This window comes from Macaca thibetana, chromosome 19 (genome assembly GCF_024542745.1).
Source record: "Macaca thibetana thibetana isolate TM-01 chromosome 19, ASM2454274v1, whole genome shotgun sequence".
NCBI lineage: Eukaryota > Metazoa > Chordata > Mammalia > Primates > Cercopithecidae > Macaca > Macaca thibetana.
Window position 1 is genome coordinate 49,402,593 of NC_065596.1, and position 27,161 is coordinate 49,429,753.

Below are 27,161 nucleotides of genomic sequence, written 5' to 3' on the forward strand. Positions count from 1 at the left end.
CTTTTATAACAAAAAGGTGCCATTGTTACATGAGGTGGACAGTGAAGATGATGAAAATGTTTCTGATCAAGATGAGTTTCCAGGCTCTCCTCCTACACCACAGCGGATACAACAAAAAGGTAAAACAAACAAACAAACAAATCCCACAATTTTCATAAAATATAAGAACATCTTTTCTTAATGAATATTGCTTATTTTTAGGAAAACATACCCATTGCCCCTTCAGGCTGTAGCACTGTGATTTTAACTAGGAATATAATTGAAGTTTATTTTTTATTGAAAATGAGGGTCCAGGTGTGGTGGCTCATGCCAGCTCTTTGGGAGACCAAGGCTGGAGGATCCCTTGAGCTCAAGAATTTGAAAGCAGCCTGGGCAACACAGGGAGACCTCATCTCTACAAAAAGTAAAACTAAAAACAGTAGCCTGGCAAGGGGGTGCACGCCTATAGTCCCACCTACTTAGAAGGACGAGGTGGGAGGATCACTTGAGCTCGGAAGGTCAAGGCTGCAGCAAGCCGTGATTGCACCATTGCACTCCAGTCTGGGTGACAGAGTGAGACCCTGTCTCAAGAAAATAAGGCTGGGTGTGGTGGCTCACTCCTGTAATCCCAGTACTTTGCGAGGCCAAGGCAGGTAGATCTCTTGAGCTTAGGAGTTTGAGACCAGGTTGGGCAACATAGTGAGACACTCTCTACAAAAAATGGACATCCCATCTCTACCAGAATACAAAATAGTAGCCAGGCATGGTGGCATGTGCCTGTGGTCCTAATACTCTTGAGGCTGAGGTGGGAGGATCGCTTGAGCCCTGGAGGCAAGGGCTGCAGTGAGCTGAGATTGTGCCATTGTACTCCAGCCTGAGTGACAGAGTGAAACCCCATCTCAAAAAAAAAAAAAAAAAAAAAAAAGAAAACAAGTTATTCCACAGTCAATTGCTTCTGGATATTAGGTTGTTTTTAAAGTACAAGGTGCTTTTTTTTTTTTTTTGCTATGTTAGCTAGGCTGGTCTTGAACTCCTGGGCTTAAGCAATAGAGATAGGGGTAGGATAGGGTCTCCCTAGTCCCAGTGCTTGGGGAAAGACCTGGCCCACAGTGGCCCACCAGGAAAGATCTGTTGGGTGAATGAGTGTGTGGACATATATCTATTTGATTATCACAATGAGAGAATTCAGCATGTTATAGCAAAGGTAGGGAAAAGTTTTCGGTTTCCTAAGAGGTGGTTCACATTTGAGAAAGGAGAGCCAGGCATCGAGTGGACAACCAATAATTGCTTTATCAGCAGCCCCAGAGTTGCTCGGGCTCAGGGAAACATTTCTGTAAATCATTTCTCAGGGAACACAGAACGTCAGCCTCATAATCCTGGGGCCAGAAAACACCTGTTGGTCAGTTGGCATATTTTTAAAGTATTAGATTTAGTAAAAGGTGCATCTGTTTTTAAATTACAAAAGTAATACTGTCTTACTGTAAAAAAAATACATAAATATATAAAGTGCATTAGTCCGTTTTCACGCTGCTGATAAAGACATACCCGAGACTGGGTAACTTATCAAGAAAAAGAGGTTTAATGGACTCACAGTTCCACGTGGCTGGGGAGGCCTCACAATCATGGCAGAAGGTGAAAGGCACGTCTTACATGGCGGCAGATGAGGGAATGAGAACCAAGAGAAAGGGGTTTCCCCTTATAAAACCATCAGATCTCGTGAGACTTATTCACTACCATGAGAACAGTATGGGGGAAACCGCCCCATGATTCAGTTATCTCCCACTGGGTCCCTCCCACAATAGGTGGGAATTATGGGAGCTACAGTTCAAGATGAGATGTGAGTGGGGACACAGCCAGGCCATATCATAAGGCTAAACACACTTAATTGTGCCCCCATAGATAACATTTTTAACAATTTAGAGCATGTATGTATATAATGTGCACGCTGTTTTGTTACCTTTCTTTCGTCTCACAACACATGCCAAATGTCTTCCTATGTCCCCATATTTGGTTCTCGCCTGCCTTGTCTAACATCTGCATTGTGTGGCCCGTTGTAGCATATATCAGTCAAGATCCAATCAGGAGTCAGAACACACACAGTGACTTGAAGAGGGCAAATTTACTATAAAGAATTATTGGCCGGGCACGGTGGCTCAAGCCTGTAATCCCAGCACTTTGGGAGGCCGAGACGGGCGGATCACAAGGTCAGGAGATCGAGACCATCCTGGCTAACATGGTGAAACCCCGTCTCTACTAAAAATACAAAAAACTAGCCGGGCGAGGTGGCGGGCGCCTGTAGTCCCAGCTACTCCGGAGGCTGAGGCAGGAGAATGGCGTGAACCCGGGAGGCGGAGCTTGCAGTGAGCTGAGACCCGGCCACTGCACTCCAGCCTGGGCGACAGAGCGAGACTCCGTCTCAAAAAAAAAAAAAAAAAAAAAAGAATTATTAATTATAACAGGTTTGGGGACTGGGCGTGGTGGCTCACACCTGTAATCCCAGCTATGCAGGAGGTTGAGATGGGAGGATCACGTGAGCCCAGGAAGGCGGTCAAGGCTGCAGTGAGATGTGATAGTGCCACTGCACTCCAGCCTAGGTGACAGAGTGAGACCCTGTCTCTAAAAAAAAATAATAATAATAACAGGATTGCCTACTAAGGAGTAAAAGACAATACTCAAGAATTCAGGAGTAGCAGCTCAAGGGGGCAGCCACTGTCCCTAGGGCTGACGCAAAGTCTCCAGCCTTCAGCCTTCAGCTCTGGAGAAGCCCCAGCCAGAACCAAGATCCACACCTTCCTGGAGAGGACGTAGCTGTGGCCTGCTGGGTGGCCAGGAAGTTTGCTGAGGGGCTGCCGTAATGAAACTCACTGGGATAGGGGGCCAGGAGAAGCCACCATGGGGAGGTACTGCATGTTGCTGGCCACCCAAAAAATTAAAAAGAAAGGATCTGCCCATGTAATCCCACTTGTAATCTCAGCTACTGGGGAGGCCAAGGCAGGAAGATTACTTGAGCCCAGGAGTTCGAATCCAGCCTGGGTAATATAGTGAGACCCTCGGACTCTAAAAAACAGAAATTAAAAAAAGAAATTAATGCATGGAAGGAAGAGCCAGAGGAAGCTGGAATAGGAAAGCAAAGTCCCGGCCCCTCCAGTGTCTCTCCAGCGCCCCCTACAGAGGAAGCCTTCCTTGGTGCCAACTGGCTGGGTGGAAATGCTGCAGTAACATGAGCCGGCCATGAAGGTGGATTTGGAGATGAGACGCAGTGGCCACCCACATACTTGGGAATGTGCACTTGGTACACAGGTGTTGGTTGGGAGGGATTGCAGCTTCTGCAGTGATGCCTGGTTTGTGGTGGGCACTAAAAGCCCCTGCATACTTCTGAAAAACCCCAAACCCCAAACTCTAATTTAGTGGCTCAGGGCTGGGCCCAAGGGTCTGTACTTTTTTTTTTTTTTTTTTTTGAAACGGAGTCTTGCTCTTGTTGCCCAGGCTGGAGTGCAATGGTGCGATCTTGGCTCACCACAACCTCCGCCTCCTGGATTCAAGCCATTCTCCTGCCTCAGCCTCCAGAGTAGCTGGGATTACAGGCATGTGCCACCACGCCCAGATCATTTTGTATTTTTAGTAGAGATGGGGTTTCTCTGTGTTGGTCAGACTGGTCTGGAAGGGTCTGTACTTTTCACAAGTACACAGAGGAGTCTGATGTGGGTGATCCTTGGACAACACGTGAGGAGCCCTGGCTTTTGGTGGTTTGGTCTTTGACTGTCATTTCCAGGCGTGGCTAAGTTGCTTACCTCGTCTTCTCAATCTGAGAGTGTCTCTCTCATAAATGAAGTGATGCATGTGAAGTGCAGTGGCTTCCATCAGTGCTAGTGATAATTAGTGTCTAAAGCCTGAAGCTTTGATCACCTGATGCATCGCTCTGCACTCTAGCGAGACCCCTGCCAAGAAGACCAAACACACTTTGGGCAAGGCCCTCGTGCCCTTGGTCAGAACTGCCAAATTCATGCTCGTGGACGCTGTTCCCCTTCCCTAGATTCTTTGCAGACCCTTATTTGATCCCACAGTCCCCTCTTGCTAGTACTTCCTCCTTCTCCTCCTCAACAGCCCGCTTTGTTAAGTGGTACACCTCTCCAGGCCTTCTCCCTCTCCACGTCTCCTCAAACCTCTCCAGGTTGGCTTCCCTCTCCATCGCGCCACTGGACCAGAGACCTTCATGTAGTTAAGTGCGCCGGGTGGTTTTCTGGCTTCTTCTGATGACGTCTCAGTAGCATACCACGTGGTTAACATACCTTCTCCCTGGGCTCGGGGCATCTTGTTTCCTCCTGCCTTCCTGGGCGCCCCACCCCCAACCCTGTCATCCCCTCAGTCTAGGCCCTTTACTCTTCAAAGTATTCACAGCCTGCTCCCCAGTTTGATATCATTCATTGTGTGCTGTGCCCAGGTTTCCTCTCCCAGCTTCTATGCCATGTAACTGTTTAACTTCATTCATTCATCCCCTCAGCCAGAACAGTCTTTTTTTTTTTCAACAGGGTCTCACTCTGTTGCCCAGGCTGGAGTACAGTGGTATGATCACGGCTCACTGCAACCTCAACCTGAGTTTAGTTGATCCTCCCACCTCAGCCTCCTGAATAGCTGGGATTACAGGTGTGCATCATCATGCCTGGCTAATTTTTGTATTTTGTTAGACACAGGGTTTCACTATGTTGCCCAGGCTGTCCTTGAACTCCTGGGCTCAAACATTCAACCTGCCTTGGTCTCCCAAAGTGCTGGGATTACAGGCATGAGACACCTCATCTGGCCCAGAGCCATCTTTTCAAAGCATAAAGCTGGTAGTGTCCCCTTGCATGTCCGTGGACCCCCACATGCATCCCCTCACACCCTCACGTACCGCAGACCCTCAGCTCTGTGGTGTTCCTTCCTGCCACTGGACCTGTGTACACGCTACTCTCCCTCCCCACTGCCTAATGTCTCTTATATGTAGGCATGTGAAACGTGGGGAAGTTGTGGGCTTTGACTCTTTTTTTTGAGACAGGATCTTGCTCTGTGACCCAGGCTGGAGTACAGTGGTGTGATCATAACTCACTACAGCCTCTACCTCCTGGGCTTGAACCATCCTCCCACCTCGGCCTCCCACAGTGTTGGGATTACAGGCATGAACCACTACATCCTTATATGCTCGAGTATATCTGAAAAGAACCATACCCAGTTGATCACCATGGTTACCTCTGGAGAGGGGAAGGTTTTGAGGGATTATGTTCATGGGTGAATTTTGATTTATCTGTATCATTAAAATTTTTGACAGCAAGAATGTGTTCATGTCATGTGAATTTTCTTTCTATAGAGATTGGAATAGGGCCAGGCACAGTGGCTCAGGCCTGTGATCCCAGCACTTGAGGAGGCTAAAGCAGGAGGATTGCTTGAGCTCAGGAGTTTGAGACCAGCCTGGGCAACATAGGGAGACCCTGTTTCTACAAAAATTTTAAAAATTAGCCAGCATAATGGCACGCACCTGTAGTCCTAGCTACTCTGGAGGCTGAGGCAGAAAGGTCACTTGAGCCCAGCAGCTGGAGGCTGAGGCAGGAAGATCGCTTGAGCCTGGCAGCTGGAGGCTGATGCAGGAAGACAATTTGAGCTGGCAGCTGGAGGCTGAGGCAGGAAGATCATTTACACCCAGCAGCTGGAGGCTGAGGCAGGAAGATCATTTACACCCAGCAGCTGGAGGCTGAGGCAGGAAGATCATTTACACCCAGCAGCTGGAGGCTGAGGCAGGAAGATCATTTACACCCAGCAGATGGAGACTGAGGCAGGAAGATCATTTACACCCAGCAGCTGGAGGCTGAGGCAGGAAGATCGTTTACACCCAGCAGCTGGAGGCTGAGGCAGGAAGACTGCTTGAGCCCGACAGGTTGAGGCTGTGGTGCAGTTTCCACCACTGCACTCTAGCCTGGGTGACAGAGTGAGACCCTGTATAAAAAAAAAAAACTGGGATAGTACCCAGCATGACACCTTGTACACAGTAGGAGTACGCCCAGTATTGAAGCCTTTTGCTGTTATTTTATGTGTACCCCCTTCACCCTTATAGGTAATAGAAATGAGGAGGGTGAGGACTCTGGAAATCTGTTTGAGAAATGATAAATAAGAAAACGGGACACAATAGATTCACAGAACCGAGTGAACTGCGTATACATTAAATGTACATTAAATACCAATGTGAATTTGGGATGCTGTAAATTGTAAGTTTAATCTTTATCGGATTCTTTTTCTGAAAAGTTGATGACTAAGATAAAATAGCATGAGTTCCTTTGGGAAAATTGAATTGCCCTTGAAAAACTTTTTATTGTGATCATTTTTAACGTGTACAAAAGTAGAGAGACAAGTAAAATGAACTCCCACCTATCCATCTATGCATCTCCCCGCTTCTATAGCTGTCAACAATTTTCTTGTTTTTTTGAGGCAGGGTCACTCTCTGTCACCCAGGCTGGAGTGCGGTGGTGTGATCTCAGCTCACTGTAACCTCTGCCTCCCAGGCTCGAATGATTCTCCTGCCTCAGCCTCCCGAGTAGCTGGGACTGCAGGTGCGTTCCACCACACCTGGCTAATTTGGCATTTTTTGTAGAGACAGGGTTTTGCTCTGTTGCCCAGACTGGTCTCAAACTCCTGGTGTCCAAGTAGGTGTCCAAGTAGGAGAGCAGTCCAGGCTGCCCCTGAATGTTTGACTGAAAGCAGTTTGGTTAAAAACAGCTGATCAAGATGACTTTGGCCAAAAATGAGCTCTTCAGTGATGTGTTGTTTAAGTATTGGTATTTTGAATATATCAGGAAGTAGATTTATTTGTTTGTTTGTTTATTTATTTATTTATTTGTTTGTTTATTTATTTAGAGATGATGTCTTGCTCTGCTGCCCAGACTAGAGTGTCATGGTACAGTCTTGGCTCACTGTAACCTCTGCCGCCCAAGCTCAAGAGTTTCTCCTGCCTCAGCCTCCCAAGTAGCTAGGATTACAGGCAAGCACCACCCCACCCAGCTAATTTTTGTGTTTTTAGTAGAGATGGGGTTTTACCATGTTGGCCAGGCTAGTCTCAAACTCCTGACCTCAAGTGATCCACCCACCTCAGCCTCCCAGAGTGCTGGGATTACAGGCGTGAGCCACCGCGCCCAACCAAGAAGTAGATTTAGAATCTTGTATGTATCTCTAGCATTTTCTTCTGTTGTCTGAATTCTGTAGGGTTCTTTCCCCTGTTTTTTGCATGTGTTTCTAGTTTATTTTCAGCCAGTTTTTTCTGCTCTGCAAATTAATAGTAGAAAGTTAAAAGCAACTCAGGATCAGGCACAGTGGCTCACGCCTGTAATCCAAAGGAAGCCAAGGCGGGTGGATCATCTGAGGTCAGGAGTTCAAGACCAGCCTGGCCAACATGGGGGACCCCGTCTCTACTAAAAATACAAAAATTAGCTGGGCATCGTGGTCCATGCCTGTAATCCCAGCTAACTGGGAGGCCGAGGCAGGAGAATCGTTTGAACCTAGGAGGCAGAGGTTGCAGTGAGCCGAGATTGCACCGCTGTACTCCACCTGAGGGACAGAGTGAGACTCCGTCTCAAAAAACAGCAACTCGATGTCCAACTTTTCACAGCATGAGTGTGTACAGGCAAACTGGGGTGTAAGATCACCTGCTTCCTAGGGTACCTGGATTACAGATGTATGGAAGATGAGTAACTGGGCGAGATTTATTTTCCTCTCTATCGTTGAGACAGTTTGCTTCAAAGAAAAACTATTCTTCTGACAGGTTGGATGCTGCATTTAGGGAGGGTAGCCCATCCAGGGTGTGGTCGGCAAGATGTGTGGACAGTGGCGGGAGGGGTGTTGGAAGGAGAGGAGGAGCCCGGCGTGGGAAGATGTGTGGAAAGTGGTGGAAAGGGGTGTTGGAAGGAGAGGAGGAGCCTGGCAAGGGAAGGGCTTGGAGACACTGAAGAGTTTGGCTTTAGTTCTGCAGCCACGTGAGCCGCGGATGTGCTCAGGAATGGGTATGGGAGAAAGATGGCAATTTAGAGTCAGGTCCCTGCCTGGCTCTGGGACCCATTTGCCCTGTGACCCTATGAATTTTATCCCTCTCCCAGGCCTTGTCGAGCTCCTCTGTGGAAGGTGAATTTCTATGATTGTACTTTTCTGAGTTGTCGTATTTCATTATCTACTTTAAAAGTTTCTCTGTCTTTTGTTTTTCATCAGATGGTAAATACTCTGTTCTGAATTTAAAGGTAAGATCATTTTTTAAAAAATGATTTTCTCAATGTAGTTTTCATCATAAATTTTCAACAACTTTGGTGATTTTGGGGTAAAAAATAAATCTTCCCTTAAGAGTTCTTTCCTGTCGAATATTTCTTTTAAATGCTTTTTTTCTTTTATTTTTTTTTTGTTTTTGAGAAGGAGCTCTCACTGTCGCCCAGGCTGGAGTGCAGTGGTGCAATCTCAGCTCACTGTGGACTCCGTCTTCCAGGCTCAAGCGGTCCTCCCACCTCAGTCTCCCTCGTAACTGGGATCACAGACGCATGCCACCACACCCAGCTAATTTTTTGTATTTTTGGTAAAGACAGGGTTTCCCCATGTTGCCCAGGCTGGTCTCAAACTCCTGAGCTCAAGTGATCCGCCCACCTTGACCTCCCAAAGTGCTGGGATTACAGGTGTGAGCCACTGTGCCTGGCCTTAAATACTTTTAAAACATGAGGAAATTGATATTTTCCATAGTTTAATGATGAAAGTAATGTATTAAAGTGTTAGAAATATTTTATAATTAAAATGGATGTATATTGAATACACAATTTTATCTTTTGTAAAAATTATTTTTTGAGACAGGATTTCCCTCCGTGACCTGGACTGGAGTGCAGTAGTGTGATCATACCTTACTGTAGCCTCAGTCTCCTGGGATCAAGTGATCCTTTTGCCTCAGTCTCCTGAGTAGCTGGGACTATAGGCACATGCCACCACTCCTGGCTAATTAAAAAAAATTTTTTTTTAGAGTTGGCTTCTTGTTATGTTGCCCAGGATGGTCTCAAGCTCTTGGGCTCAAGCCATCCTCCTTGGCCTCCCAAAGGCACTGGGATTGCAGGCATGATGTGATGTGCCTAGCCTGAGATTTTTTTGTTTGAAATGAAGTCTTGCTCTGTCACCCAGGCTGGAGTGCAGTGGCACAGTCTCAGCTCACTGCAACCTTCGCCTCCTGGATTCAAGTGATTCTCCTGCCTCAGCCTCCCGAATAGCTAGGATCACAGGTGCATGCCACCACACCCAGCTAATTTTTTTTTTTTTTTTAAATAGAGTCCTGCTCTGTCACCCAGGCTGGAGTGCAGTGGCGTGATCTTGGCTCACTGCAAGCTCCGCCTCACAGGTTCATGCCATTTTCCTGTCTCAGCCTCCCGAGTAGCTGGGACTACAGGCGCCTACCACCATGCCTGGCTAATTTTTTTTTTTTTTTGTATTTTTAGTAGAGATGGGGTTTCACCGTGTTAGCCAAAATGGTCTCGATCTCCTGACCTCGTGATCCACCTGCCTCGCCCTCCCAAAGTGCTGGGATTACAGCTGTGAGCCACTGCACCCAGCCAATTTTTGTATTTTTAATGAAGATGGGATTTCACCATTTTGGCCAGTCTGGTCTCGGACTCCTAACCTCAGGTGATCCCACCTGCCTCGGGCTCCTAAAGTGCTGGGATTACTGGCATGAGCCACCGCGCCTGGCCTGGCCTGAGAATTTTAATAACTAATTTGCAAACATGGAAATAGTTCTAACGTAAGTTTTTCATTGTGCGATGTTATAGGAACTTAAAAATTAAACATTTCTCTGGAGAGTTAATTTATAACCCTGTCTACTTCGTCAGCAGAAATTAGAAACTTAATATCACACCAGCATGTAAGCAAAAATTAACAAAAGTTCACAGCCTTCCCTTTCCTCTGGGTTTGGGGTTGCGAAGCAATATCTTGTTAATGTTCCTTTCTCAGCATTTTGCAAATGTGCTTCCCTGCAGTTGGTGGGGTCCTTTTTGCCCATCCCAGTGAGAAGAGGCCTCGCTGGAGTTTTCTGAGGGCATCTCCACTCACTCGCAGCCCTACCTAGCACATGCTTTTAAACGTGAGCCCACAGCCCGCTACTCACGGGATCTACCTGTAAAGACAGTCACGGAACTCAGCATAGAAAGGCAGGAAGAAAGCTCAGGAAGGACTTCCTTTACAGCCTCAGAGAGCGCACCAGAGGGGAAGACATTTAAGGTCTAAGATTCAGGTATAAGAAACAGTGTAATCCCAGCATGTTGGGAGGCCAAGGTAGGAGGATCCTTTGAGCCGAAGAGCTCAAGGCCAACCTGGGCAACATAAATGAGACCCCATCTCTACAAAAAAAAAAAAAAAAAAAAAAAAATTAGCTCTGATGGCCCATGTGTAATCCCAGCTACTTGGGAGGCTGAGGTAGGAGGATTGCATGAGCCTAGGAGTTGGAGGCTGCAATGAGCTGCAATCACACCAATGCACCCCAGCCTGGGTGACAGAGTAAGACCCTGTCTTAAAAAAGGAAAAAAAGAAATAGTAGATATTAAAGTTTTGAAAGCTAAAACAAAGAACAAGAGTCCAAATGAAGAAAATAAAGCATGCTTATATACCTGCTGTCTAATGACCTAGCTGCCTGTGTCCACTTTATAAAACACTAATGCTCTGCACTTACGTTCTTTCTTTCCTAGGATGAAAAACCTCCATTACGTGAGAAACCTCCACCCTCCCCAGGTATTTGCCTTTTGAATTATATTATGATTGAAAAGCTTGTTGTTTTGGAGACTATCCAGATTAATTTTATCTGAAAATAAAGATTACGTTTTCTTTTTCTTGTATTAGTTGTTGAACTTTCACCCTTGCCTCAAAAGAGAGGGTGCAAACACTGGGTAGTGGACATGTGTCCATACAGGATGTATTTGGATCCTGGGAGGCTGGGGGTTACACCTGGGGGGACGTGGACCTGTGGGATATGCTGGGATCCTGGGGGAAGGGAGGTAGACCTGTGGGATGTAATGGGATCCTGGGGGTGGAAAGGAGGACCTGTGGGATGTGCTGGGATCCCGGTGGGAGGAGTGGACACATGATGTACTGGGATCCATGCTGGGCAGGCAGGTGCAGTTATGGGCTCTGCTCTGAGGCTGAAGGCAGAGGGAGAGGTCCAGTGATGCTTTATGGGTTACACCCCACTGAACAGTTTGGGGAGCTTCAGTGGCTTCCAAAATGGAAGTTATAATTTCTTTTTTTTTTTTTTTTTTTGAGACCGAGTCTGGCTCTGTGGCCCAGGCTGGAGTGCAGTGGCGCGATCTCAGCTCACTGCAAGCTCCAGCTCCCGGGTTCACGCCATTCTCCTGCCTCAGCCTCCCAAGTAGCTGGGACTACAGGCGCCTGCCGCCACGCCCGGCTAATTTTTTGTATTTTTAGTAGAGATGGGGTTTCACCTTGTTAGCCAGGATGGTCTCGATCTCCTGACCTCATGATCCGCCCGTCTCGGCCTCCCAAAGTGCTGGGATTACAGGCTTGAGCCACTGCGCCCGGCCTGGAAGTTATAATTTCTGCTGTTAGGTCCCACCTTGTTACAAGATCTCTGGGGTGTTGCTTTTCTGGCCAGAAATGTCTATGGTGCCAGTGTGCCTTTGCCTGAGTTCTTGTCCTGCATCCAGGAAGAATGAGGTAAGCAGACAAGTGGAGGGTGAGCAAGACGAAGAGGAGCTTTACTGAGTGTTAGGACAGTTCAGAGGAGACCCGCAGTGGGTAGCTTCTCTCTGTAGGCAGGTCGTCCCGTCAAGCGTTCAGCTCTCAGCAGAGAGGAGGCCCTGGAGTCTGTGGCTCCTCTCTGAAGGCAGGTCGTTCGACTGTCTCTGCAGCTCTCAGCAAAGAGGAAGCCCTGGAGAGGGTTGTTCTCTGCAGCTGGTTATTCTGACCAGCTCCTAGCAGAGAGGAGGCCCTGGAGTAGGTTGCTCCTCTCTGCTGCTGGTCCTCTGATGTCTCCAGCTATCAGCAGAGAGGGTAACTCCTCTCTGCAGCTGGTCATCCCATCTGCTCTGCTCTGGCTAAGCCCAGGGCTTTTGTGGGCCTCAGAAGGGAGGGAGTGAGCACCAGTGGGTCCATGGGTGGCCATGGGTGGGCCTGGAAAAGGCACCACAAGTTCCTACTATGGTCCCATGGGATGGGCAACCCAGTCCCCAGCCTTCAGGCCCTCCCCGACCTGAAGGTGGGGACTCACCGTGGACCTGCCCGCTTCTGCCCAGGAGCCTGTCTGCCTCCTGCTGCCCAGTTCATGGCACCCAGGCTGTTCGCACCAAGGGACACCTGCAGGCCAGTGCAGAGCCACCCTCACCCCCACCCCCTTGTCTTTCCCTCTTGCGCTCATGGGTGCCCAAAGTCTGGAGGGGGCTGAGGTGGCAGGGTGCTGTCGTGTCCGTGCTGCCCTGAGTGTGCACACTCCCGGCCAGGCTGTGACAGTGCCCAGGCTTGGCCTCAACCCCGCTCCAACACCGCTCCAACCCCGCTCCGAGACTGGTGCAGGCTCCGGGAGCAGGGAGAGGCCAGGCAGCCAGAGCAAACACCTGTGAGCCTGCGGGGACACAGGAGCCTTCCCAGGCCCCCGAGGGTGCAGACTGCGGAGACACCCAGGTCCCGCACCTGGGAGGGTGACTGTAGGAGCACCCCGGGAGCTCCTGCCCTGCCAACTCAGAAGGGGCGGTGAAGCCAGGCAGTGGAATCAGGCACTTCCGAGCCTATGGGGGCTGGGGAGGCCTTCTTGGGCCCCCAAGAACACAGATTCTCGGGTCTGCAGCCGGACTTGGGCAGCTGCAGCGGCATCCAGGGAGGGGGGGCTCCTGCCTGCTCCATGGAGCAAGAGGCTTGGGCCACGCCTCCCGGCTCTAGATAGTCTGTGCGGCGGCCACTCTGGATGGGCCGCTGCTGCCATCAGCGTCACTCCTCTGAAAATCCTGTTTTAAGTCTCCTCCGTGTCAGATTGACTTTATTTGCACCCTTTCAATCTCAGCATTTTCAGTGCTGTATTCTGGGCGATTGCTGGGGCTCTAACTTCTGTGCCCTGCATTCCTTCTTCGTGATGTGTATGCTGCGGCTCAGCCCATCCTTTCAGTTTATGCTGTTGATCAAATGTTAACGTCCATGATTTCTGTAAGACACTGACTACGTCTCTCTGAAAGTCATAACTGCGCATCCAGCCTTAGGGTTTGTGTTGCAGCCCCTTCTCCTCTCTCACTTGCCATTGATGCTTCTCTGGCTCTGCTGTTTGATGCCTGTTGGGGTCCCTGAGATTCCCTGTGGCCCGCATGGGGATGCTGCTTACATGGGGATTCTCTGTTTACTGCACCCTGCCTGGAGAGAGAGAGCCAGCAGGCTGCCAAGCTGTATCGACTGCTGCCTCCAGCGACTGATGGGGATGGGCAGGATGTGAGGCCAGCTGGGATCCGTGGGGACCCCTCTTCCTCCTGGCTTTCTCCGGCCTCCTGGCCTGCCCTGCCCCTCTGCCCTCAGGGCCTGTGTGTTCTGCCTGAGGAGGGGCACACATTTCTGCTGTTGCTGCCTGGGTCAGGTGGGTTAACCCCTTGCTATTCCCACTGTGGTTATCTAACTCGACAGCTCATCAGCTGTTTCAAGCTGCTGCTTTTTAAGTATAATTTTATTTATTGATTGATTTTTGTAGAGATGGGGGTCTTGCTATGTTGCTCAGGCTGGTCTCGAACTCCTGGCCTCAAGCAGTCTTCCTACCTCAGCTTCCCGAAGTGCTGGGATTGCAGATGTGAGCCACCAGGCCTAACCTCATTGGCTCTTTCTAGGCCACTTTGTGTCTCCACTCCTACCAGGGCAAGGCATATCCCTGGAGCCACCCCCCATTTTCTAGCTGTCCTCTCTTGGCACATTTCAGGCTGTGGCGTCCATCTTCAGTCTCATCTCAACTGTTTTCTCTCTGGGATTTCTCAGGGTTCCCTTGTTTCTGTGCAGCTGTGGAGTTTCCCATTTCTGAGCCTCACCTTTCGCATGTTAGGGATTGGATGCGTGTGTGTCAGGGGTCGGGCCAGGCTCTCTGGAGCCATCAGCCATCCTGCCCTTGCCTGTGTGGAAACCCTGCTTCTGCCTATCCCTCCCCTGGGAGGTACGCTGGCCAGGGGCCCATGGGAGCCTCACCTCCTGTGACCTCTCGGAGCACATCTCCCCGTGGAGCAGCGCTGGTTTCCACCCTATTTTCTTGCTGTTCCTTCTTAAGGTCCTATGTGACGTCTGTTTTCTCCTCACCCTGGTGCCTTCAGGTGCTGCCCACAGGCCAGCGACTCATCAGTCTCCCCAGCAGAGGCTGCCCGTGGGACTCTGGGCCTGTGTCCCAGCCCGAGCCTGCCTCCCCTCGTCTTCCGTCCCCACCTGCTCTTCACAGTGTGCTCCTCATCTGGGGGAGCATCTGCCAGACACAGACCTGGGCGGTCATCCTGGGTCTGCTTCTCTCTCACTGCCCGCACCCAGCCAGCTACCAACCCCTAAGTCCTGCTCTCACGTGTCACTTTCTTTCTGTCCTTACTCTAGTGCTGCCCCTTGGCTGTTGGGCTGGGCCTCATCCTAACCTGCCTTCTTCCCTGCTGGCCTGAGGAATTCACCCGAGAGCAGAGCCTCTTCCTTCTCACACCTCTGCCTAAAAGCCCTGCTGGCTCCTGCTGCCCTGCATGATGAACCTACCACGCCACATCGTAATCGGCATGGCCTTCTGCAGCTCTGGCCTCCCTCTCTGGCCTCCCCTCAGTACTTCTCTTCCTGCCACCTGCTGTGACCTCACCAGGCGACTTACTCTTTCCTGTACAAGCCACTCCCTTCCCAGGGACCAAAGAACATGGCACCAGGCCTGATGTGGTTTTTGGAACAAAGTCAGGTGACTTTGATATAACATTGTCAACATCAATTAACATTTTAAAACTTTTCCCCTGAACCTTTTCAGATATAACTGGTAGAGCACGTCAAAGATATACAGAAATAACCAGAGAAAAGTTTGAGGCATTAAAAGAAGAAAATATGCACCTAAACAATACGAATCAAAGCCTTACCCTTAAACTAAACACAGTGAAACAAGCAATGAAAGAACTACAGTTAAAACTTAAAGGAATGGAAAAAGAGAAGAGAAAACTCAAAGAGGCTGAGAAGGCGTCGTCACAGGAAGGTGGGGATGGACAGTGCCTTTATTAGAGGAACGAGCAGGACTTCACTCAATTATTTTGAGAGTTAATATTTTATGTCATGATATTTGTTGATATTTGTGTTGGTAATTTATGCTGTAATATTTCAGGTTTTTTTGTTACTATCTTTACGTTTGTTGAGATTTTATTTCATCTGCTATATCATTATTACACTAAAGAAATTCCTCAGGTTGGAAAGAAGCTGAATTTACAAAAATAAAACAAAGAAATTCCAATACTTCTTTTGGAACTTGATGCTTAGCTTACATATATTTCACTTCAGTTTTTATCTGCAAGAGAAGCATATAAAAATTCCTCCTTTACCATAAACTTATCAATGATTATATTTTCCTTGCTAATTTGATAGGTTAAAAAAAGAAATAGTATTTAATTTGTATTTCTTTTATTATTGATGAACCTGAATATTTTTTCATATCTTTGCACGTCATTTTCTTTTTCTTTCGTAAAGCTATCCACTTTATTTATTTATTTTTTAGAGACAGCATCCCACTCTTTTCACCCAGGTTGGACTACAGTGGAGTGATCAGAGCTCACTATAACCTTGAACTCCTGGGCTCAAGTGATCCTCCCACCTCAGCCTCCTGATGGTGAACGCCATCATGCCTGGCTAAGCTTTTTTTTTTTTAATAGCAATGAGGCCTCGTTGTGTTGCCCAGGCTGGTCTCAAACTCCTGACCTCAAGGATTTTTCCTCCTTAGCTGCTCAAAGGGCTGGGATTATAGGTATGAGCCACTATGCATGGCCAAGTTGCCCACTTTACATTGAGACACTTGACTTCTTTTTATTGATTTGCAGGAACTCCTTACATATGAAAGATTTTATCCCTTTGTCATAGGTGTAATATTTTCTTAGTTTGTTGATAATTGGGCTAAATCTATAAAATGTTTTTCTTTTATGACTTATACCCTTGGCATTAAGTCATTTTTAACTCTAAAGTTATAAAAATATTCACCAATATTTTCTCTATACCTTTTTCTATTTATATAAAACTAATAATATAGCTTTAAGTAAGGTGGTATCAGTTTTTTTCATATAGACCCTGCATAATTCTTATCTTAGGCACATTTATTTTTAGACACTGTATATTATTTGTGCTGTTACCTTGTGGGATCTATTTTCTGTTTTGTTTTCTAATAGGACATTGCTATTATGTGGGAAGGTTATTAGCTGTAATACATTTTCCATGTATTCTATATGATTTTTCAAAGCACATATTTTTATGTCATCTGAAACATGACTATTCCTTTCCAACTTGAAACTTTTATTTTACTTTATTGTACATGCAAAGACTTCCACAAACTTCCAATATAATGTTAACTATTCAGTGTTTAAAAATGTTGTAACTTTTATTCACACACACACATAGACGCAACATACACACACAGACACACACACACGCAGTTCATTGCCTCTGAGAGTGAAAGAGGGAGGAAAAGCAAATGATTTGCAATTTAAATAAAATCTGGATAAATCTGACATTATTTCTTATAGTATAATATTAAATTTTTTCCCCTAGTTGCTGCACCTGAATTACTTTATCTGCGAAAACAAGCTCAAGAACTGGTGGATGAAAATGATGGATTGAAAATGACTGTCCATCGTTTGAATGTAGAACTCAGTCGATATCAGACAAAATTCAGGCATTTGTCCAAGGAAGAGGTAATGTTTCCAATTGTGAAAATCAGCTTTTTGGATTTTTTAGCCTTTACTGTTGAATTGATTTCCGATCTTGAGAGGTTCTTATTTATTATAATTTGATGTAAGAAAAGCTGTGTCCAAGGCACAATGTTTCTAAGAACCATTCTGTTTTTTGCCTTCTTCCCTCCCTTCTTCCCCATAATAAAGGCAATAAAGACTAAAACATTGAGACAATACAGAAGCGTACAAAGTAAAAGAGGCTGGATGAGGTGGCTCGTGCCTGTAATCCTAGCACTTTCAGAGGCTAAGGCTGGAGAATTGCTTGAGCTCTGGAGTTTGAGACCAGCCTGCGCGACATAGCGAGACCTAGTCTCTACAAATAAAAGATTTTTAAAACTTGGCTGAGTGTGGTGGCGCATGCCTGTAGCCACTCAGGAGGCTGAGAAAAGAGGATCTCTTGAGCATGGGAGGTCGAGGGTGCAGTGAGCTGAGATCACGCCGCCACTGCACTCTAGCCTGGGTGACAGAGCAAGACCCTGTCTCGAAAATTAAAAAAAAAAAAAATAACAAAAGTAAAAGAATGAAAGTCTGTGTCGGCTGCTCCCTTCTCAGTCACGTTCCTGGAAGTTGCAGCTGTTGTCAGTGCATGAACTTGGAAAGGAAAGGAGAGTTTTCAGTTCTAAGGATAGTTGCAGAGTCCAACTCCACACACTCTCGCTGAGCAGGTCACTGCATGAGATGCTGGGAGGAGTGCCAGATGAACCAATGCTCAGGTCCTTACTCTTACAGAGCTCGGGGCTATGAGGATGTGAGCAACACTGTGGATACAGGAGAGGGAGGCACTACTGGCTGGGCTCTTGCAGGGGTAGAGGGCGGGGAGGCACACGGTGTTCTCCCGCAGCTCCTGGGAGTTCAGGCCTCATGGGCTTCTGAGTTGCTTTTTGAAGGAGGGCTTACATTTCACTTTTTTTTTTTTTTTAATAACAGCTTTGAGATATAATTGACGTAGCATCCAATTCATACCCATTTTAAAAGTGTACCATTTAGTGGTTTTTATTGTAGTCACAGAATCATGCAACCCTCACCACAATCAATTTTAGAGCACTTCTGTTAAATCAAGAAATGTCAGCTGGGCATGGTAGCTCACATCTGTAATCCGAGCACTTTGGGAGGCTGAGGTGGGCGGATCATTTGAAATCAGGCATTCGAGACCAGCCTGACCAACATGGTGAAACTCCATCTATACTAAAAATACAAAAAAATTAGCCAGGTGTGGTCATGTGCACTTGTAATCCCAGCTACTTGGGAGGCTGAGGCAGGAGAATCGCTTGAACCTGGGAGGCAGAGGTTGCAGTGAGCCGATATCATGCCTCTGCACTCCAGCCTGGGTGACAAAGAGAGTGAGACTCCATCTCAAAAAAAAAAAAAAAAAAAAAAAAAAGGAAGTGTCAAACCTGTTGGGAATCACTCCCTACATTACCCTGCTGCCCACTTCCTCCAACTCAGCCCCTGGTAACCACTGATCTATTTTATGTCTCTATTAATTTGCCAATTCTGAACATTTCATAGAAATGAAATCATACAAGACATGACTTTGTGTGACTGACTTTCACTTAACATAATACTAACTTTTAAACAAAAACAAATAAAGTTGTTGGGGTCCTATAATTCAAAACCTGCTTGCTAGGTCAGGGCCGTGGGGCAGGTAGACAGGCCCAGGGACAACCTCCTCCCAAGTTGTCTTCTGCCCCGTGCAAATGCCACGTTCTCCATGACAGTCTTCCCGGATCAACCCAGCCAGAAGTGATTGATCTCTGTCTTTTTTTTTTTTTTCAGACACAGTCTCTGTCGCCCAGGCTGGAGTGCAGCAGCATGATCTCAGCTCACTGCAACCTCTACCTCCTGGGTTCAAGTGATTCTTGTTTCTCAGCCTCCTGAGTGGCTGGGATTACAGGCGTGTTCCACCGCACCCAGCTAATTTTTGTATTTTTAGTAGAGATGGGGTTTCACCATGTTGGCCAGGTTGGTCTCGAACTCCTGACCTCAAATGATCCACCCTCCCCAGCCTCCCAAAGTGCTGGAATTACAGGCATGAGCCACCATGCCTGGCCCTCTGTCTCTTTTAAACAATTGCAGACTTTTGTTTGTAATCACTCTTAAGGCACTTATAGCATTCTACCGTATACTATTTTTGTATATCATGTTCATTTGTGTTAGTGGTATTTATTTCTGTTACTAGGTCGTATAATCCTTGAAAACAAGGGTTGCGTTGCAGTGTCCATAATGATTTAGCGAGTTGCCAACGTTTGCAGAGTGAGTGAGTAATTACCTAGATACTAAGGTGTTCACGTTGGAAAGCTTTTGTGAAATAAATAATTATTTTGTCCAGGCCATTGATTCTGTACCAGATTTTCCCTCCTGCTGTAAACAAATAGAAAACCAGACAGAATATGTAATGCAAATGTTTACAGATGTCAAACAGCAGGCAGTACCGGCCTATGACCCTCAAGAGCAGCAGGATAAATAGATGAGCCTGTGATCTGCTTTCTGTCAGGAGGCAGTCTCAGATCACAGAGCAGGGAGGAAGGGCCGGAGCTGAGCCCTTCCCTGAGTTCAACAGAGATGAGAGTCTGGGGAAGCTGAGGAGACTAGAATTTGTACGGCAAGAGTACCAGAAAGAAGGGAGTCCTGGAGAGAAAGAGCTACTTATATAAATCTGCATGGGCTCCTTGGAGTCTTGTGGAATACCACCCTGCACATGTGTAGGATGAGACTCCAAGAGACTGGGCAGAAAATAAGAACAGGGAGCTGTGAGCTGCATGGTTCCCAGAGCTCACACAGCACTGGGAACCTTCAAGTTCTGCCCAGCCGCAATGGAGAGACCTTGCATTGAGTCAAGAGCACAAGAGGGCCATGCCTGAGAGGTATGGCTCAAAGAGCTTTTTAGGAAAGGTTACTACAGACTTACCATGACCAGGGTGAAAAAACAAGCCTCGGAAGCATGAAGGGGATCCACAAGCAACTTAGGAGCTGAAAGAAAGAGAGAGAGAGAGAAAAAGAGAGAGAGAGAGGAGGGAGGAAGGAAGGAAGGGAGGAAGGAAAAGAAACCAGTACTCGTTAAAGGAAGATAACAAAATCCAGCCACTCAACAATGTGACATTAAAAAGTTCCATATCCAGTGAAAACAGTCACTAGATATGTTCCAGATTTTAAAGACTAAAAAGGGCTGGAGGCCAGGTGCAGTGACTCACACCTATAATCCCAGCACTTTGGGAGGCTGAGGCGGGCAGATCACTTGAGGTCAGGAGTTCGAGACAAGGCTGGCCAATATGGTGAAACCCTGCTTCTACTAAAAATACAAAAATTAGCCAAGTGCGGTGGCACACACACCTGTAGTCCCAGCTACTCGGGGAGGCTAAGGCATGAGAATCTCTTGAACCTGGGAGGTAGAGGTTACAGTGAGCCAAGATCTTACCGCTGTACTCCAGCCTGTGCGACAGAGTGAGACTCTGTCTCAAAAAAACAAAAAACAAAACAAAACAAAAAGGGCCAGGTGTGCTGGCTCATACTTGCAGTCCCAACACTGTGGGAAGCTGAGGCAGGAGGATCACTTCAGCCCAGGAGTTCAAGAGAGGCCTGGGCAACATGGGGAAACCCCATTTCTACAAAAAATACAAAAATTAGCCAGGTATGGTGGCGTGCGCCTGAGCAGTCTGAGCTGCTCAGGAGGCTAAGGTGGGAGGATTGCTTGAGCCCAGGAGGCAGAAGTTGCAGTGAGCCGTGATCTCACCACTGCACTCCAGCCTGGGTGATGGAATGAGACTCTGTCTCAAAAAAAAAAAAAAAAAAAAAAAAAGAGGACATAAAAGACTTGATAGCTAAATGCAACATGTGACCCTGAACTGGATCCTTGATCAGAAAAGAACATTAGTAGGAAAATAGATGAAATTTGAAGATAACGTATAGGTTAGGTTAGAAAATAGTAGTATAGGCTACTCTAGCCTACTATAGGCTACTCTAGGCATACTGCCTATGGGGTACCCCTGCTCTACAAGGAGCAGTAATATATATACATATATATATTGTATATATATTATGAAAATAGCATTGTTATCAGTGTTGATTTCCTGATTTTCAAGACAGTACTGTGGTTAAGTATATTAATGTTTTTGTTTTTAGGAAATACAAGTATTTAGAGGAAAAGGGGCATTATATCTGCAAATTACTCTCAAACATTTCAGAAAAAATATTCTCTCATGTATACATACATACATAGAGATAGATAGATGGGAGGGTATATGAGAGAGTGGATGGATGGATGGATGGATGGATGGATGGATGGATGGATGGATGGGTTGGCGGGCAGGTGGGTGGGTAGGCAGATGGATAGATAGATCAATGCATAGATGGGCAATGCCCAGTCTAGATTAAGAATATCTAAGACTTGAAATTTCAGAGGAAGCGTGGTTTAACTTGTCTTCAATATTTGTTTTGTTCTTAGAGCTTAAATATTGAAGGCCTCCCATCCAAGGGCCCTATACCACCCTGGTTGGTAAGTGAAAGTTATTTAATTTCAGGCCCATATTTTCAGGCTGTGTTTGCATAGCTATTAAAAACCATTTCAGGCCAGGCGCGGTGGCTCATGTCTGTAATCCCAGCACTTTGGTAGGCTGAGGCGGATGGATCATTTGAGGTCAAGGGTTCAAGACCAGCCTGGCCAACATGGTGAAATCCTGTCTCTACTAAAAATACAAAAATTAGTCGAGCATGATGGTGCATGCCTATAGTCCCAGCTACCTGGGAGTCTGAGGCAGGAGAATCACTTGAACCCGGGAGGTGGAGGTTGCAGTGAGCTGAGATCATGCCACTGCACTCCAGCCTGGGCTGCAGAGTGGGAATGGATTCAGGCAACGGAACTCATTCTAACCGCAGGAGGCCAAGCCTGTGTGGGTGTTGTAGATGCCTCCTGTGCCCCCTGCATTCCTCTGGGTTCCTCATTTAAGTGTCCATATAGATCCCTGAAATTGGAAGGATCCAGCAAAAGAAATGTTGGTTGTTCTGGGATCCTGAGCTGGGAGGGTCCTTAAAAAACAATAACAACAGCAACCAAAGAAACCATTTCAAACAAGTGTAACTTCTTGCCATTTAAAAATTTGCTGGTTGTGTTTAGATGTAAGAAATATATTAACCTTCTTATTTTTTTTTCTTTTTATTTTTTTGAGACGGAGTCTCGCTCTGTCGCCCAGGCTGGAGTGCAGTGGCGCGATCTCGGCTCACTACAAGCTCTGCCTCCCAGGTTCATGCCATTCTCCTGCCTCAGCCTCATGAGTAGCTGGGACTACAGGCACCCGCCATCACGCCCGGCTAGTTTTTTGTATTTTTAGCAGAGACAGGTTTTCACCGTGTTAGTCAGGATGGTCTCGATCTCCTGACCTCGTGATCCACAGCCTCGGCCTCCCAAAGTGCTGGAATTACAGGCATGAGCCACCGTGGCTGGCCTATATTAACCTTCTTTTGCTGTCTTTCTTCAGTTGGATATAAAATACCTGTCACCATTGTTGCTGGCTTATGAAGATATAATGAAAGAGAAGGACGAGCTCAATGCCACCCTCAAGGTAGGCTGGCAAATGTCTCAGAAGAGACAAGATTTATAAAATATAGGACTGCTTCAAATTTTATAGAAACGTTTTGAATGTAGGTATACCCAGCGTATTATAGATAATCAAATGTTTATTAGAGGGCAGAAAGGAGGAAGGAAGGAGTGTGGCAGGGTGGGATGGAGGGAGGGAGGGAAAGAAGGAAGAGGGGAGGAAGTAAGGGAGTGATTGGCAGAGCAGGGGGGTGGATAGGGAGTGAGGGGAGAATTATGGAGGGTCAGAGCAGTGCTGCATGAGAAGCCATGGCTTTCTGGACAGCCAGCCCATATGGGCTGAGATCTTGGGGTGCAGGGAAGACAGCAGTGGGGAAGCGCTTCTTTCTGGCACTCTGCAGCTGCAAACACCACCATTAGAAGGGCCATTTGTGCTGGGCACGGTGACTCACGCCTGTAATCTCAGCACTTTGGGAGGCCAAGGTGGGTGGATCACATGAGGTCAGGAGATTGAGACCATCCTGGCCAACATGGTGAAACCCTGTCTCTACTAAAAATACAAAAATTAGCTGGTGTGGTGGCACGTGCCTGTAATCCCAGCTATTAGGGAGGCTGAGGCAGGAGAATGGCTTGAACCGGGGAGTTGGAGGTTGCAGTGAGCTGGCATTGCATCACTGCACTCCAGCCTGGCGACGGGGCAAGATTCTGTCTCAAAAATAAAACAAAACAAAACAAACAAATAAAAGAAGGGCTATTTGGGCAGACATGGGAAGGAAAGGCTGGAGATGTTTTAGGCAAACTTAGATGCTTCTTAATTCTAGGATGAGCTGACCCTAGGGAAGTCCGATTGCTGAGCTGTTTGACATGGAGAAGAAGTGAGGTTTTTATCCATTTCTGCCTTGTCCACCGCCGTTTTGTGGGAATGGCTTTGGGCAGTGGAGCTCATTCTAACCGCAGGTGTGGGTTAGAGAGGCTTCCCGTGCCTCCTGCATTCGTCTGGATTCCTCATTTAAGTGTCCATATAGATCCCTGAAATTGAAGGATCCAGTGAAAGAAATGTTGGTTGTTCTGGGATCCTGAGCTGGGAGGGTCCTTTAAGAGACTCCCAGCTTGTTCCTCGTCAGTGATGCTGTCCTGTGTCCATGTCCCATGGAAAGGAATTTTAATCCTTTTCATTTAGACTTAGTGTTGGATGCTTAATTTTCTAAGAGCATGTATGAATCTTGTACTAATTGAGTATATAACAGTCCTAATAACTAATAATATTATTATTTTGGTGCTCCTTCTAAATCAGGGTCAGCACACACTTTCTGTAAAGGGCAAGTTAATAAGTACTTTAGGCTTTGGAGGCCATGCAGTTTCTGTTTGTACCTGCTCAGCCCTGCTGTTGCAACATGAAAGCAGCTGAGGATAACATGTAAATAATGGGCGAGGCCGTGTTCCAATAAAACTTTATTTATAAAAACAGCCAGCTGGTTTGCACACTTTAGTTTGCCTGATCCCTGTTCCAAAAAAGAGTCACATGGACTGCCAGCAGTGAGTGAGTGTGTCTGGGTGGAGGGATGAGAGGAGAAGCTACTTGATAGTGCTGCTTTTAGTTAAAAGGGTGTAAGCATAAACATCTGACAGCTGGGAGTAGAATATTTTAGAGGCACACCAGAGTAAATATTGGCACCTCAGATTCTCACCAAAGGACAGTGCAGGACACAGAAACTGGAAAAGCCCTGATGGCGGAGGCTCAGCTGAAGTGTCACACACACAGACTGTTGGGAGCTGAAACAGACATAGACTGTTAGGCATCAAAACCGGCCCAGCGACAGACCTCGTGTTGCGGCTAATGGCCAATTAAGCTCTGCAGACTGATGATGCTAGTAAGACACTTTCTCATGGTTGTCATGGACAAAACTAATAGCCTTGGCTGGATGTGGTGGCTCATGCCTGTAATTCCAGCATTTTGGGAGGCTGAGGCAGGAAGATTGCTTGAGCCTAGGAGTTCAAGAGCAGCCTTGAGTAACATGGCAAAACCTTGTCTATACACAAAATACAAAAATTAGCCAGGCATGGTGGCACAGGTACTTGGTAAGCTGAGGTGGGAGGATCACTTGAGCCTAGGAGGTTGAGGCTGCAGTGAGCTATGATTGCACTACTGCACTCTAGCCTGGGCGACGGAGCAAGACCCTGTCTCAAAAAAAAAAAAAAAAAAAAAAAAATTAAGAGCTTCCTCCAACTCCCACACTAACTAACCCCTTCCCCACCAAATCTAGCTTTAATTAAGGATGAAAAGGTGTTATTTTTTGTATTAAAAACCTCTAGTTTATTATCCTGCATCTTTAAACAAAGGAAAATGTCAGTGTTGATGGGCATCTCTGCCTTTTCTATCAGTATTTGGCAGTTAGAGAACAATGTTAGCAAATTAGGAATCCGATATTGAAAGCCCAGGTTCTTTGCCTCTTGTACTTTGGTCCTAGTGCTTTCTCACTAGACTGTAGGCTCCCTGAGAGCAGGCACCACTCGTGCTGGTACCGAGTGTTGAAGGCTGGCCCGTTGTGAGACCTTGCTAAATGGCTATTACCATTTGATTTTAGTCACCGCAGCAGCACCAGAACTGAGAAATATAGATGCATGGGTATGTGTGTGTTATAATTTACGTACATTTTATTTCAGGAGGAAATGAGAATGTTTAGGATGCGAGTCCAAGAAGTGGTGAAAGAAAATGAAGAATTGCACCAAGAGTTAAATAAGAGTAGTGCTGTTACCAGTGAGGAATGGCAAGTGGCATTGTGTTTCTGCTCTTTTGCTAACTTAAAACAAATGATAATAAGAAAATATGTTATAAAATTATCAAATGCATAACTACATTCTTAAATATTTTAAGGGAGAGTTTCTAAGAAATTAATAAGGTATAATAAAACCCTAATAAATTATTCTAAACTTATATTTTAAAGATGACTTTTAAAATTCTAAGTAGGTTCTCAAACCTGAAATATAGTTGCTTTCTGCTTTTTATTTTCTGAGGTGGTATTTTTCTAGGGTGATTTTTTCATCTCAGACCTGGAGAGTCTCATCCCTTCTTAGGCCCCAGTGCTGGCTCCCAGGGTTTGAGAACAGAAAGATCAAAATGGCCTCCCAAAACAGAAAGCTCATGAGGCTTGCATGACCAGCTCCCATCCGCCCTGCCCTGGCAGATTCCCTGACAACTGAGGTTGCCCCACTTCCAACCTGTCCTTCCTCCGAAAGCCCCTCTGCACTCCTCACCCTCTAGGTCCTACTGGAATGGTGCTTGTCTATAGCGTTGCCTTCAGGAGAGGCCATTATTGCTCCCTTGTCTCTGTTTTCTCTTCTCTTCTCTTCCTTTTCTTTTCTTTTCGAGACAGAATCTCGCTATGTTGCCCAGGCTGGAGTGCAGTGGCATGATCTTGGCTCACTGCAACCTCTGCCTCCTGGATTCAAGCGATTCTCCTGCCTCAGCCTTCTCAGTAGCTGGGATTACAGGCATGTGCCACCACGCCCGGCTAATTTTTGTATTTTTAGTAGAGGTGGGGTTTCACCACGTTGGCCAGGCTGGTCTCAAACTCCTGACCTCATGTGATCTACCTGCCTTGGCCTCCCAAAGTGCTGGGATTATAGGCGTGAGCCATCGTGCCCGGCGTCTCTGTTTCTTAAGTTGTTTTAGAGTTAGGGTCTCACTCTGTCGCCCAGGCTGGAGTGCAGTGGCTCCGCCATAGCTCACTGCAGCCTCAACCTCCTGGGCTCAAGCCATCCTCCCACCTCACCTTCCCAAGTAGCTGGGACTACAGGTGTGCCCTACCATGCCCAGCCATTTAAAAAATTTTTTTCATAGAGACAGTCTCGCTGTGTTACCCAAGCTGGTCTCAAACTCTTGGGCTCCAGTGATCCTCCCATCTTGGCCTCCCAAAGTGCTGGTATTGCAGGCATGAGCCACTGCACGTGGCCCCTTGTCTCCAGTTCTGATGTACCCCTAAACACATGCCCTATCCCAGTACCTGCCACACTGTGCCTGCCTATCCTGTCTGCCTCCACATCTGCCTCCATCTTCTCCTTTGTGAACTCTGCAAGGGCAGGAACCAGTGTCCTGCTCATTTTTGTGTGTGGCCCCGCATCTAGCACAGCAACAGCAAATGCCTGTTAACTGAATTAGAGAAAGTATACGTCTTGAAAAGCCTAAAAGCAATATCTAGGCAGGACTAAGAAAACAAAAATTATTCACTTTGAGTAGGTATGTTATATTTAGTGTTTTCAAATGGCCTTAACATCACTGGAAAAAATGAAGTATTTTCTATACGTGATGTTTAGAAATCTGGAATTGAGTCAACAGCACTCTTACCATTGGCTCTCCCTGATTTTCTAGTCACTGATGCATCAGGTGGGACTGGCCCAGGCAACTCCTAGGTCTTGGTGCTCTGTGACCTCCCTGGCTGAGCTTGGATTTTCTTCCGTCAGGGTTCCTAGTGTGTCTCCCCTCGCACCCTCCTTGAACAGTGGCCTGGAAAGCAGCTTAGCCAGGCTGGGGCTCAAGAGATCTTGTCAGATTCTGGAACCCCGTGTTCCTTCCCTAGCCTTGTATATAGCCACAAATCCAACTTGTCTGCATTTCCTTAAAATAAAATCAATGAAACAAAGGAAAGAAAGGCAGGCCTTGCTTTCAAATCCACAGCCCCGCAGTGTTCCCCAATCCTGTGTGTGTTGGGATTTGA

At 46.8% G+C, this 27,161-nt stretch overlaps 1 protein-coding gene across 2 annotated transcripts in view; it reads left to right on the forward strand.

Annotated features, from left to right (window-relative positions):
• The window catches only part of CEP89 (centrosomal protein 89), a 97,729-nt gene that overhangs the window by 24,409 nt on the left and 46,159 nt on the right, over positions 1-27,161 (forward strand). Inside the window, exons 5-12 of one of the 2 annotated variants that reach the window (XM_050771982.1) lie at positions 17-119; positions 8,200-8,228; positions 10,695-10,737; positions 14,963-15,181; positions 16,735-16,877; positions 21,358-21,408; positions 22,388-22,471; positions 25,111-25,214. In XM_050771982.1, coding sequence (XP_050627939.1) covers positions 17-119; positions 8,200-8,228; positions 10,695-10,737; positions 14,963-15,181; positions 16,735-16,877; positions 21,358-21,408; positions 22,388-22,471; positions 25,111-25,214 — 776 coding nt within the window. The remainder of the gene's footprint in view (positions 1-16; positions 120-8,199; positions 8,229-10,694; positions 10,738-14,962; positions 15,182-16,734; positions 16,878-21,357; positions 21,409-22,387; positions 22,472-25,110; positions 25,215-27,161) is intronic. The other variant, XM_050771984.1, reaches the window with a different exon arrangement.